This window comes from Elephantulus edwardii, unplaced genomic scaffold (genome assembly GCF_000299155.1).
Source record: "Elephantulus edwardii isolate Elephantulus edwardi_28Jun2011 unplaced genomic scaffold, EleEdw1.0 scaffold00006, whole genome shotgun sequence".
NCBI classification, from domain to species: Eukaryota; Metazoa; Chordata; class Mammalia; order Macroscelidea; family Macroscelididae; genus Elephantulus; species Elephantulus edwardii.
The window spans coordinates 5,903,817-5,917,208 of NW_006399756.1; the positions used below are offsets into that span (position 1 = coordinate 5,903,817).

General features: G+C 50.3%; 1 protein-coding gene across 1 annotated transcript in view; it reads right to left on the reverse strand.

Annotated features, from left to right (window-relative positions):
* Positions 1-205: 205 nt before the first annotated feature.
* The window catches only part of FANK1 (fibronectin type III and ankyrin repeat domains 1), a 28,214-nt gene continuing 15,027 nt past the window's right edge, over positions 206-13,392 (reverse strand). The window contains exons 3-10 of the mRNA XM_006880132.1: positions 9,677-9,758; positions 8,666-8,740; positions 7,090-7,155; positions 4,807-4,972; positions 1,193-1,336; positions 688-765; positions 368-412; positions 206-265 (exon numbers count right to left, since the gene is read on the reverse strand). Of these exons, the coding sequence (XP_006880194.1) occupies positions 206-265; positions 368-412; positions 688-765; positions 1,193-1,336; positions 4,807-4,972; positions 7,090-7,155; positions 8,666-8,740; positions 9,677-9,758 (716 nt within the window). The remainder of the gene's footprint in view (positions 266-367; positions 413-687; positions 766-1,192; positions 1,337-4,806; positions 4,973-7,089; positions 7,156-8,665; positions 8,741-9,676; positions 9,759-13,392) is intronic.

The window sequence follows — 13,392 nt, forward strand, 5'->3', positions numbered from 1 at the left end:
GGGGCAAGAGGACACCCCAGCTCTACAGATGCCCAGTGACCACACCACACATGCACTTAGGTAAAAAGGTGTATTCAAAGTGAGAAGAGCTGTATGCTACACCAGTCAAGGACTCTCCAAATAAATAAATGCTCAGAGGTATAATACAGCCTCCAAGGGCAGTGCAGCCTCTGTCCGGCCAGTTCCCAGGGAGGCGCTGGCCATATCAGGTAGAGGAGTTCTTCTGTGTTTGTTTTTTCCTTTCTTCCAATAAAGACAGTACATTCTAGAAGAACAAAACACAGGGGTGAGTATAACCCAGGGTTCTAGTGATTTGTTCCATTTTAAAAGCTCAAGAGAATTAGCCTTGGAAAGCAAGTGTTCCAACCTGTCTGTCAAACACTCGGGCCATTTCTAGGACACCTTTGCCAAACTGCAAGAGAAAGGACAGTATTTGTTTATATACATTTGCACGTGCATATCCACACGTGTATGCACACGTGCACACATAACTCGAGATGTGTCTGCACATTCACACACGTACACGTGCTCTCAAACACCTGTACACACACGTAGGTATGTCTGCACATTCTCAAACTGACACATGCTGACTGCACATTCACACACGTACACGTGCTCATAAACACCTGTACACACACACACACACATTTTTTTTTCCCCGGGAACCCCTCATGTGACTGGAGTTACCTCATTTTTCACACTGGCATCTGCCCCTTTGTCAAGAAGTAACTGCACTAACTCTTCGTGATTATTCAGCACGGCCACCTGACAACAAACGGGCGCTGTGAGTCCAGGTGGGCACACCTGCAGCCTCGCTGGCCGGGCCATGCACTGCGGGAGCAGGCACGTGTCCAGCAAGCTGCCCGCTGGTGACGACAGTCCATGGGGATGGGACCTGCTTTTCTACACATCACATAGCACAGAGCATGGCAAGTTGTCTACACAGACCCAACATTCATCCCACAGAGACTAGGAGTCCTCAAGCAAAAAGTCATTAAAACACAACAAAAACCCAACAGTGATGTTGTCATGGCCTGCCTAACAAGGATCATAACCCCAGGGCCACTAAACTCAAAAGGATCATCTAACAAGGGAAAACTCCCTGCCCTTGCTTCCCCACCCTCCTATCCCCCTACCCCACCCCAGACAGACTCCCTCCTCCATACCAGGGTACCTCCCCCGCCAGGTGTACCATCAGAGGGGTCTTCCCATCCTTATCCTTCACGTTCACGTCTGCTCCGGCCTCGATCAAAAGGGAGGCCACCTTCTGGTTTCCAGACACCGCAGACACACGCATGAGGGGGGTCCACCTGGAGCCGGTGTCCGTGACATCTACCTGTGGAGTCACATCGACAGCAGCCTTTAGCCCACCTTGTCTCCCCTTGGAATGCATGGAAGAATCGGCCCAGCTCCCCTGCTCATGTGGTGGTGGTCTCTCCAGGTGGAGTAACACCTGGCAGGGCTGGACTCACCTGAGTCACGTGGATAACTGAGAAGCCCGTGTTAGGTCACGTTAGCAGGGGCCCGCACAAGCTTCCCGCTGGTACCTGCACATATGTCCGGGCTCCCTGTGAATCTGTCTCGTTCTCCTCACTTTTGCTCAAATAGCTTCTTTTGCTTAGTTTGTTTCATTGTGAGCCACTTTGAACCTTCTCTGGAATAAGGAAAAATACCTGCTTCCTTATACCTATCAACTCTCACCTGTTCTCAGCAGGAGACACACAGGGAGGAGCAAATAGAAAGCAGCAAGCTTCAGGACGTTGTTGGTTGTTGTTGTTGGTGGTTGGTTGTTGTGGTGGGTGGTGGTGGGTGGTGGTTGTGGTTGGTGGTTGTTGGTTGGTGGTGGTTGGTTGGTGGTGGTTGTTGGTTGTAGTGGCTGGTGGTGGGTGGTGGTTGTTGGTTGTTGTGGGTGGTGGTTGTGGTTGTTGGTTGTTGTGGGTGGTGGTTGTGGTTGTTGGTTGTTGTAGTGGTTGTTGGTGGTGGGTGGTGGTTGTGGTTTGTGGTGGTTGTTGGTGGTTGTGGTTGTTGGTGGTTGTTGGTTGTAGTGGTGGTTGGTGGTGGTGGTTGTGGTTGGTGGTGGTTGTTGGTTGTAGTGGCTGGTGGTGGTGGTGGGTGGTGGTTGTTGGTTGTGGTGGTTGGTGGTGGAGGTTGTGGTTGTTGGTGGTGGTTGTTGGTTGTAGTGGCTGGTGGTGGTGGGTGGTGGTTGTGGTTGGTGGTGGTTGTTTGTTGTTGGTGGTTGTGGTTGTTGGTGGTGGTGGTGGTGGTTGTTACGAGCCATCGAGTTGCCTGCAACTCACAGTGACACTGTGTACAGCTCTGAACCCTGCTCTATCTTGAGCCAATTTCATTGTTTCTGACACACCCACCCCCATTACCCCAGTCACTGAATCAGTCCATCTCATCGAGGGTCTTCCTCTCGTGCACTGTCCCTCCACCCTCCCAAGTTTGACATCTTTCTTCAAGGACTGGTCCCTCCTAGGAACATGCCCAAAGCATATGAGAGATTGAAAATCCTTGCCTCCAAGAAGCAGCCTGGTTTCCCCCTCTCCAGGGCAGACCTATTCTCTTAGCAGTCCATGGCATGTGTGTTCAATGCTCTTCCCAGCACCCCAATTCAAAGGCATCGATTCCTCTTCTGTCGTCCTTGGTCATTTTCCAGCTCTCTGATGTATAACAAATAATTGTAAAGACCATGGCCAGGATCAGGTGCGCTTTAGTCTTTAGACTGATATTGTTGCTCTTCAGTACTCTAGAGTGGGCTCTTATGGCAGACTTTCCCTATGTAATTTGTCTTTTGATCGCCTGGCTGCTGGTACCAAGAATGTTGATTGTGGAAACATGCAAGTTGAAGCTGTTAACACTCTTGATCTCTTCGATGTCTATCATGCTGCTTACCAGCCCAGTAGTGAGAATCTTTGTTTTCTTGATTTTGAGCTTCAATCAATATTGAAGGCTGCAGTCCTTGAGCTTCTGCAGTAAATGCCTCAGGTCCTCCTCAGTTTTGGCAAGCAAAGTAGTGTCATCTGCATCACCCAGGATGTTGATGAGACTTCCTCCAATCCTCATGCAACATTCATTCTCAAAGCCCAGCCTCTTGGATGATCTGTTCCACCTATCGACTGAAAATGCAGAGAGATAGGAGGCATCCCTGGCATACACCTTTCCTGATCTTGAACCATGCAGTATTTCCTTGCTTTGTTCTGACGGCTCCCTCCTGGTCCAAGTATAGGTTTTACATGAGCACAATCAAGTGCTCTGGGATTCCCATTTTCCTCAAGGTTATCCACAGTTTGTTGTGATCCACACAGTCAAATTCCTTTGCATAAATCAACGAAACACAGATAGACATTCCTCTGGTACTCTCTGTGATACCACCTCAAAATCTGAAAAGTTAGCACAACTATCAAGCCTACTGCTTGCTGTCCAGAAGAGTCCAACTCTTGGGGACCTTCCATCAAGTATCTGAGACTGTAAATCTTCACAGGAAATGACTGTCCATTTTTCTCCTGTGGAGCAGCTGGTGGATTCACACTGCTGAACCTTTGGTTAGCAACCACATGGCAAACATCACACCACCAGGGCTTGGTAGGGAACCCTACGCCTTCCCAAAACAATGTGTCTAGGAGTCAAACGGCCACTCTCCAATTACCTACTCTACGTCAAAAGTGCTCAGCTTAGTGGTTTAAGGGGCACATTTTGGACTAAGAGAAGGTTAATATTCCCTCCTAGTCCAAGAAGGGCCTCACCAACCCGTGAAGAATGCTACTAGAGGAAGGATGTGGGTACACACATTCTGTCACTTAAGGATTAGTAAATCACCATCTGTAGTATTAACAAAGCATCAGAATGGGATAACACGGAGGAGCTGCTGGCAGGGCTTGGGGCGCTGCAGATGTGTGTCCCATCATGTGATCCACTCAATGCCATCAGAGACCATGGCTCTGCCTCCGCCAAGCCCCCACCCCAGGCCAACTCAGTAACATCCCTGGGACTTCTGGGTATGGAGACCAGCAGCGAGCCAATGGCATCTGTGCCACTATATGTAAGTGAAATGGAGCAGCAAGCACGCCTGACCCCAGGTGAAGACTCCTTGGGCTGAAAGGCCCCGTTCCTGATATTCAGGCAGTGAGCCCCAAGACTGGTAGAGTGACCACAATCTTTAAAGCTAACCAAGGAGAAAGATAATGAGGAAATGTGTAAAGCAATGAGAAGTAGCACTGTAGGTTCTCGGGGTTCCCAAGATGCTGGGAACTTGAGACAGGGATGCTCAGTCAAGTTCTACTGACTGATGAGATGAAGAGACAGATAAGTGTGAGAGAGCAGACATGAGTCTGATGTGGCATCAGGACCTGCCCTGAGTTCAGGGACCATTTTTTTTTTATTTTTCCCACAGGAGTTGAACCTGTATGATGATTTAAGGTCTCCTCTTCCTATCAGTGCTAAGGTGGTGTTTTTGAAAACCTCAGGAACCTCCATATTGATAAGCCAAACCATTTCTAAGCTCAATTAACCAACAGCACCTACAGAGAAGCCAGCAGCTCAAATATTATAAAACTAATGACTGGATGAAAAAACAGGATTTGTCAATTTTTCACTTTAATTGGAAAAAAAGGGGGCAAATATTAAAAGCAGCAGCAACTCACTTCCGACACACAGCAAACTCAAGGGTCAGTGACAGTTACACCCAGGAGGGGCTTAGTGGCCGTTGTTTTGGAAAGCAGAATGTCAGGCCTTGCTTCGGAGCTGCCTTTTGGTGGACTCGATCCACCAACCTCTCAGCCTCCGGCTGAAGGAAAAGACCCCTACCTCACAGCCCTCCTTGATCATCCACTTGATCACGTTGCAGTGGCCTCCGTCTGCTGCCCAGTGCAGGGCCGTGCAGCCTCCCAGGTCTCTGGTGTCCCAGGAAGCACCGTGTCTTCGGAGATACTTCACAATGTCTAGGTGTCCCCCGTAGCACGCAAGCATGAGACTGCGGCACATGGAAGAAGCAGCACTGGGCTGTAAACACAGGGCTGCAGGGTCATCAGCCCAGCAGGCAGGTATCAGACAGGTCTGGTGGTGCTGAGCTGACAAGCTCATTCTGCCTCATGGGAACCCTGCATGACTGAGAACTACCTCGTAGGATTTCAAAGGATGTAATCTTACGGGGGCAGAACACCAGGGTCTTTTTGTCTGGTACAGCCATTAGTGGATTTGGACAATCAGCCTTTGGGATAGCAGTCAAGAGCTTAACCATTATACTACCATAGCGCCATTTTACTCTACCTTGCTTAAACCAAGAAATCCTAAATTTGCATGAAAACATCATAAATATTTTCCATGTAAAATCTCTTTCTACCCATTGACTGGTAAATCAAGAAACAAAATGTGATACATGCATACTGTGGAATATTGTGGTTCACTCATAAAAGGACATTAAGTTCCGACACATAGACACGGATAAACCTTAAACACAGTCCAGTGGAGGAAGTCATCACAGGGACGACACAGGGAGTGATCTATTCCCATCAAATGTCTGGATCAGGTAAATCTAGAGAACACCCCGGTGGCACAGTGGTAAAGCGTTCAGCTCCTAACGAAAAGGTCGGCATTTTAAACTTAGAAATGGCTCTCTGGAGAAAGATGTAGCAGTCTGCTTCTAGAGAGATCACAGCTTTGGGAAACCCTGTTGGGCAGTTCTAGCCTGTCCTGTAGGTTCCCTCTGAGTCAGAATCAACTCGATGTCAATGGGTTTGTGTTTGGGCCAGTGTTTGCCAGGGGCTGGGAGTAGCAATCCTGTGCTGAGCACTTATTAAGAGATAAAAGACACCCATGATAGATGCCCTATAAACCTCTTGTGAATGAAACGACCAATGAACAAGCCAATAAAACTAGCCTTTGTTGTCATCTTCTTTCATTTGGGATGTGCTCGGATCCCTCGTTTCATAAGCACTTGACTTTGCCCTTCAGATATGCACAACAAAGTTTGTGTATGTTTATAAATTGGAGGCTTGTGGGAACCCTAAATCAAGCAAGCCCCCTGCTGCCATTTTCCCAACAGCATAAGCTCACTTCGTATCTGTTACATCTTGGTCTTCCTCGCAGTATTTCAAACATTTTCACAATGCTGTCGCACAGTTAAGGGCTACGGTGGTCCAGTGGGTAAGGAATTGCACTGCCAACCCAAAGTCACGCAGTTTGACTCTACCAGAGGCTCTGAGAAGAAAGAGGGGTGGTCTCCTCACATACCATTACAGCCCCTGAAATACCTGTGGGAAAGTCAAGCTTTTTATCAGCTGGTTCTGACCCAACAACAGTGAACAATCCGGCACAGTTAACTAGACTGTCTCACTCCCTCACTGTCATCAAGGCATGGACTCAGAGCTGGCCCTCCATTGGGTTTCTGTGGTCGTAAACTGCACGGAAGATTTTTCTCCCATGTGGATTCGAACTGTCAGAGGCACATCAGCTTTGGCTTAGCAGTGCAGCTTCCACATGGGATACTACATCTACATACGTGGGGTGGTTATGTGCCATCAGGCTGACTATGACGCAAAGCCAGACAATGGCTCTGAACCTTCCCTATCCTGAGTCAACCTCACCATCTGACACACCTAATCCCGCCGCCACAGTCACTGTGTCAAATATATCGACATCTCAAACTCACTGCTGTCGGGCCGGAACCGACTCAAAGCTGGCCCTCCAGTGAGGGGCTGAGGCTCTAAGAAGCCTGGGGAGAGCCCACCAGTCTTCCTCCTTGGGTTACTGGTGGGTCTGAACTGTCAGTCCACCCTTGGAATCAGCAGGGCAACTCCCTGCAGACCACGCCAGCAGAGCTCCCATCTATGCAGATCGTTGAAGGATAAAGAGCTCTCCTTACACCCTGGGGAACCACAGCACTTATGACTCACTTGACCCAGCTAGTCACTTTACCGCAGTGGTCGGAAAGGGAATCACGGCGTCTCCGGAGTCTACACGTTCACCTGTGGTTCTGTGCAAAGGTGGGGCGTGGGGTATACTGGAGGGAAAGGGAAAGCCCTCGGGGCAGAAGCCTGGTAAAGACTTCTGGGATCCTCAGGGCCGGTTAGGGCACATCCGCCCACTCACCTGTCCTTGCCACTTCCGTTCTTCAGATTCACATCGGTGCCGTTGGACACAAGGATTTTCACAAGCCTGATGGAGACACACGTAAATGGAGCCAGGTGTGTCATACTGAGGAGGAGGAAGCCCGAGAATTCACGCTGCAATCAAGGGTCTGTGCGGCACCTTCTCCGCAGACCCACTCATCTTAAAGACAACGTAACTGTAGACCAGAAAATCGCCTCTGGGCACCAACAGAGGGGCTTTTCAGCCTCAAATTCTTTGTCAAAAAAACAAATGACATCTTCAGCACAACCAAATTGAATTATCAGAATAATTCACTCTCACTTTATTGATTATTCCTATTATCAAATGGCCACATTTAATAAAAAACTCTATTGAGAACATCAGTTTAGTAATTAAAATATAAAGATGATTGAAAAATAGGATGTTAGCATGTATGTTTATCTCTGTGTGAAATAGATCATGAAATACATTGATGAAAATGGTATCTCAACCATCAATGAAACAAGTTCATTTTCTAGAGCTAATAGCTGTCTCTGCTTTTACTTTTTTAAAATTTATTTTATTAATTTAATGAACTTTTACAGATATTTTGGATTTTCATTCATTCATTGTTGCACTTTTTTCTTTACCCCCTCCCCCCATTTCGCTCCTCTCTTTGAAAAGCAAAAGATAAACTTCTTCGTTGGTATACAATAACCGCCCCCCCGCCCCAAATGCACTCCATTATGCAACCTTAATTACTAGTTTTCTTTCAAACTAATCATACCCACTGCCATCAGGTGGATTTCAACTCATGACCACCTCCATTGAGTTTCCAAGGTTGTAAATCCCAATGGGAGGAGACTGCCCAGTTTTCTCCCGCAGAAGCTGGTGGATTTGAACCATATGCCTTTGGATTGGCAGCACAACTCCTTACCATCAGAGATTAGAACCATCGATTTCTGTGCTGGCAGCCCAACACGTATGCTACTACACCACCAACCCACTGTGACCAAGATGGAAATGACTCCTAGCTGGCCCTGCAGTGGTTCTCAAGGGCTGTAAACCACATGGGAGGAACTTGCCCATCTTCCTCTCACAGGGCCCCGGTGGTGGGAGATCAATAGACACTGCCTTTCAGTTCACAGGGCAGCTCCCTACAGGCCAAACAAATCCATCACAAGAGAGCTTTCAAGATACACTGAATATAGTCAAGTGGCTGCCTCTCTTCCATAAAGGAGCCCTGGTGGTGTGGGGTGTAGCATGTAGGGCTTGCTAACTAAAAGGTCAGCTGTTTGAACCCACAGCCACACCATGGAAGACAGAGTGTCAGCCCTCTAAAGATTTACAGTCTCCATGAACTGGACTCACTGTGATGGCAGGGGCTACATCTCTTCCCGTAACTTTACATTCTCCGCTTTATGATAAAAATGAAAATAAATAAAGGCTGACTTTGCAAGGCACAGTATGGTTCAGTTCTGGAAAGAGGATAAAGGCGTTGGCCCCTTCACAATCCTCTTTCTTCCCCGTCCAGCACGAGCCTCTGAAGGAGCTGGTGGAAACCTGTTGCTCAGAGCTGGAAGATGAGAGGCTGTACCTGGTGTATCCTTTCTGAGAAGCAACCATCAGCGCTGTGAAGCCAAACTTATTGGGCACATCGACCTTCACGTTCCTAGGGAAACATCAAGGAGAGGCTAGCATGCCCGCCCGGGGCCCGCCCGACTCCCGTGGGCACAGGAGGCCACTACGCTTCATTTTACCAAAAATGCCTTTCTTCAGAACTGTTAGCTTCTGGCTTAGTCTTCCCTGCCTAATATTGTCAAAGATTCAAAGGTACAAGAATAGAGGCCCAAACTGCTACCAGTTAACTTAAAAATAGGCACTTCCTTCGACTCAAAACCAGTACAGTGCATTAAAGACGCCCCAGGAAGAGCACGGCCTCCTTGCGCCACTGAGGGCCTGGCAACTCGTCCTCACGGCAGACTCTCTCCACCCCAGTGGGCAGGTGTGGCCTTTGTGGAAGCTTTTTTCCCCTCTTGAATCTCATACCATCCTCCTCTGCATAAATCAACGCCTCAGAAGAAAGCAGGGCTACTGACTACCAGCGTGGACGCACTGGCCGCAGGGCCCTTGCTCTTGCCCCACTGAAAGCCCCAATTCACAAACATCTTGTCTTGAAGCATTCTGAACCAGTGAACCAAGAGGAGCCTAGACACCTGTGTCTGCTTGGCTCACTGGGAGCACAGATGAGATGTCCCTGCCGTTTTTTTCTCTACTGGTTTCCCAGTCTTCAGAGTTCAGAAGTGGCTGGTGTGACTCATTTCATCAGGAAAAGCCTGCCTGTGTGCTGTGACATAGAACCACAAGGTAGAAATGATCTCTGGGAAGACAGTTTTACTTCAACAATTCCCAAATAGCACACAGAGAGGGCCTTATCCCCATTCCCGACTGTGCTGACCCCACACTGAGTGCCTGAGACAGCCGAGGCCAAAGGCCGGGCATTGGGGAAATGACAGGACGAGAAGGCAAAGCTGAAGCGTGTGCGTCTATGCGTTTCACAGGCAGCTAACGAAACACAATTAAAAGGGACCTGGTGACGTCCTCTCACCCTCCTCGAAGGATCTGAAGGAGGAAATCCTCATCATTCACGCTGACAGCGCGGTGGAAATGCTCGCTGCTGATGGGCTCTCCTGCGGACACAGAGCACAGTCATCCGCGCTGCGGCGGGAGCAGTCGCCCCAGCCACATGCCTTCCCTGCCCGCGAGTGCGTGTTCACGTTCAAGGCCGCTTGTCTACTTGTCTGTCTCGAAGGCACAGTTTCCTGCTTAATGCTGCCTCTTGCGATTGTTTATGTTGGCTGAAAAAAGACCTTGTTTGCATGTGCTATCAGAAGGACATTTAGTCTGTCGACCAGCAGCACCCAGAACGCCCCTTTAAACTGAGGAGGAGAATTCATCTCTTGCACTGCGGGCATGTTATCAGGGTGCGGGGGGAGAGGGGGACAGGTGTGTACCAGTCCCTGGAGAAAGACGGCATGCCTGGAAAAGCAGTAACTGTTCTGGTAGTTCTCATCAAGTCGGACCTGACAGAACAAACCCTGCCCCATCCCGCGCCGTCCTCACCAGCTCTGCGGTGCTGAAGGCCTGTGTGCAGACCCCATGCTGGTGCACCTTACTGAGCGTCTGCCTCTGCCTTATCACCTATTTACCAAAAGCAGGGCGTGCAGGTGGCCTGGCTGTAAGGAGCTGCACTGCCAACACAAAGGCTCGGGGCTCGAATTCACCAGCTGCTCCATGGGAGAAGGGTGAGCAGTCCCTCCCACGTCATTAACTGCCTCTGAAAATCTGCTGGAGGGTCAGCTGTGAGTCAGTTCCGACTGGACGGTACGTAACTTTCCCCAAACACACCCTGCTCCAGGAAAGGCCTGTCTCACCGTCCACGCTTCCACACAACTTCAGGCTGCACTTTTCTCCTAACGCAGAGCTGCCTATTTTTCAGGAAGTCCGTGGCACAGCCAGTATTTCCCCCAACACTACAGTTCAAGTCGTTGTGTTAACTGCTGTGTGCTGTTGAGTCAGAGTCGACCCACAGCTGCCCGTCCAGCAGGTTTGCAGAGGCACCTGGGCGCGCGGGAGGAGATCGCCTGGTCTTCCTCTGTGGAGCAGCTGGTGGATTCAAACCGCACACCTTTTGTGTTGACAGTGCAGTTCCTTATCACGAAGCTACCAGGGCTCCCTCAGCTAACAGAGAGGGTCATCACAAAAGAGAAAGACCCTCCAGGGACATATGTAGACCAGGGCTAACGCAGTGGGCTCTCACGCCTGGCAATGGTCGTGAGGGTGGCACAGGGCAGGGCCATGGTCCACTGCTGGACACAGCATCTCTAGGAGTCTGATCAACTCGACAGTTAACAGCAAGGACGTTTAGAGAGGGGGCCTGGTGGTGCGGTGGATGAGTGCTTGACCGCAAACTGAAGGTCAGCTCTCGGAAGTGACCAGTCATTCTGCGAGGGAAGAGCTGGCACCTCCTGCCATGAAGATGACCCATGGGGGGCCGTTCTGGTCTGTCCCGTGGAATCACAAGGAGTCAGAACAGTCTGCATCAAATGGACGAGACATGCCCGCAGAGCGTTGTGCCATTTTCAAGGTATAAAGGTGTTGCTTGGTGAAGGTAATGTTGAGATTTGAAAACAGTCCTTTCAGATTTCGGAAAATAAGGTCTCCCCTCACTGTGGCTGGGTCAGTTCTGACTCAAAATGACCCTCTGTCTGGTTTCCCCGGATGGAGAGTGTAACAGGAGGAAGTGGCCCCTCCCTCGGCACAGTGACCTCTGCCCTTTGAGTGAGCAGCACGATCGTGATGGATGAAGCCGTCAGAGCGCCTCTTTGTTGTTGCTAGGTACCGTCAAGTACCACACATGGCAACCCTGTGAAAAGTGGACCTGAACCCTGTCCTGTCCTGTGCCATCCTCAACATCTCTGACACACTTGAGCCCACTGCTGCGGTCACTGTCAGTCCATCTTACCTTCCTCTCTTTCACTGACCCTCCACCTCCCCAAGCATGATGTCCCTTTCCAAGGAGCAGCCTTTCCTAATTAACATGCCCAAAATTTGAGCTGAAGCATCACCATCCTTGTCTCCGGGAAGCATCCCAGCTACACTTTCCCTAGACATATCGGTTTGTTCTTTTAACCCCCTCTTCCTCTCTCACAGAGAGACCTCCAAGGAACCAACACCCCAGCACAGGCCCCTTCTCCTCTCCAGGTCTCCTGAGGGTGGGCCCAGGGGGCCGGCAGAGAACGGACTGGGGAGGAGACGGGTCGAACAGCAGCCATGGGCTGACACCAATTCATTCATGCCAAGTTCACATTGTTTTGAAATAACCATTCTGTCTGCCAGAAGCCTGCCAATCTCCTCAAGATGTTTTTAGCCACATTTTATTTCCTCTTGGTCATTCCACACATTTTTCAGACCCGGAGCTTCAGACGAAAGCATTAGGATAAGCCATGTAGCTGCAAGCCCACGGCTGCCCAGGGCCTTTCAGCAGAGGCCGTCCCACCCAGTGATCCCAAACACTAGGAGCCAGGGTTTTAAGGGCCCCCACTGCACCCCCAAGAACTTTGGCAATGGTTGCAAACATTCTTAACTCTACAGTGGGGTCAGGTAGGCGGGTGGTATCACTGGGCTGTAGTGGGTCGAGACCAGGGATGGTGATAGGTACACGCCTTACAAGGCACAAGCCAGCCTCACACCAAAAATAAACGGGTGCCAAACATCTACGGTGCTGAGACTGAGAAACTCGGGCCTAGAGAGAGATCGAAAGTGATATTATATGATCCAACCACACGTTAGGTGGGGCACTAGCCAGCCCCACATCCCTTCCCTCCAAACCTCCCCGAAAGAAGGGGCAGCCTGGTGAGGTGTCCCTCTTCCTCATAGCTACGGACTTGAACCAACTCACAGCTGGCTCCTCTGGCGGGCTTCCGAGCTATCTCACTGGAGGAGACTGAGCTTCTTTCTCCCACAGAGCGTGGAGAGGACTTGAATCGCCAGAGGCAGGGCCTTCAGGGCAGCAGCGCCACCTCCCTGTGAACTACCCCAACAAGCAGTGCCCCGCACCCCAACTTCTGAGATTCAAGTCACCCAGGAACTTTCCTGTGTGAAAAACAATGTATTCTAACTGTGTAAACAAACCAGTATAATGTCAATCACCACTGAAAAGGCACGTTCCTTCGCACACAGTCACCTTGAGGGCACATACAAAGCACACAAATGCCATTAAATGTTAGAGTGTGATGTCCTGAAGCAAAGCCAAGCAGAAGAGGTCAAGCTGGTGACGCAGAGATTCCCCGGAAAAGAGGCAGAGGCACCAGGATATGGACTGATGAGGCTGCGTCAACGGCTCACACCTGTCATCGCTTGTGGGGCTGACACGGGATGGGCAGGGGCTCTCGGGGTTTCTCTGTGACGCACAAACGTCCCTCAGGTGGAAGTGACCTGATGGCACCTAGCAACCACCACTAGATCTCCTGAGTCAAGCTTATCTAGGGCAGCGCTTGAAACCAGAGCGTCGCTGAGGGAGAGGAAGGCCATCAACAACATGGCCCAACATGGTGACTCCACCGACAACCTGAGCACAGGGCAGAGAGAGGGGCACAAGGGCAGAGAGGGAGGGCACAGGGCAGAGAGGGGGGCACAGGGCAGAGAGAGGGGCACAAGGGCAGAGGGGGGCACAGGGCAGAGAGGGAGGGCACAGGACAGAGAGGGAGGGCACAGGGCAGAGAGGGAGGGCACAGGGCAGAGAGGGGGGCACAGGGCAGAGAG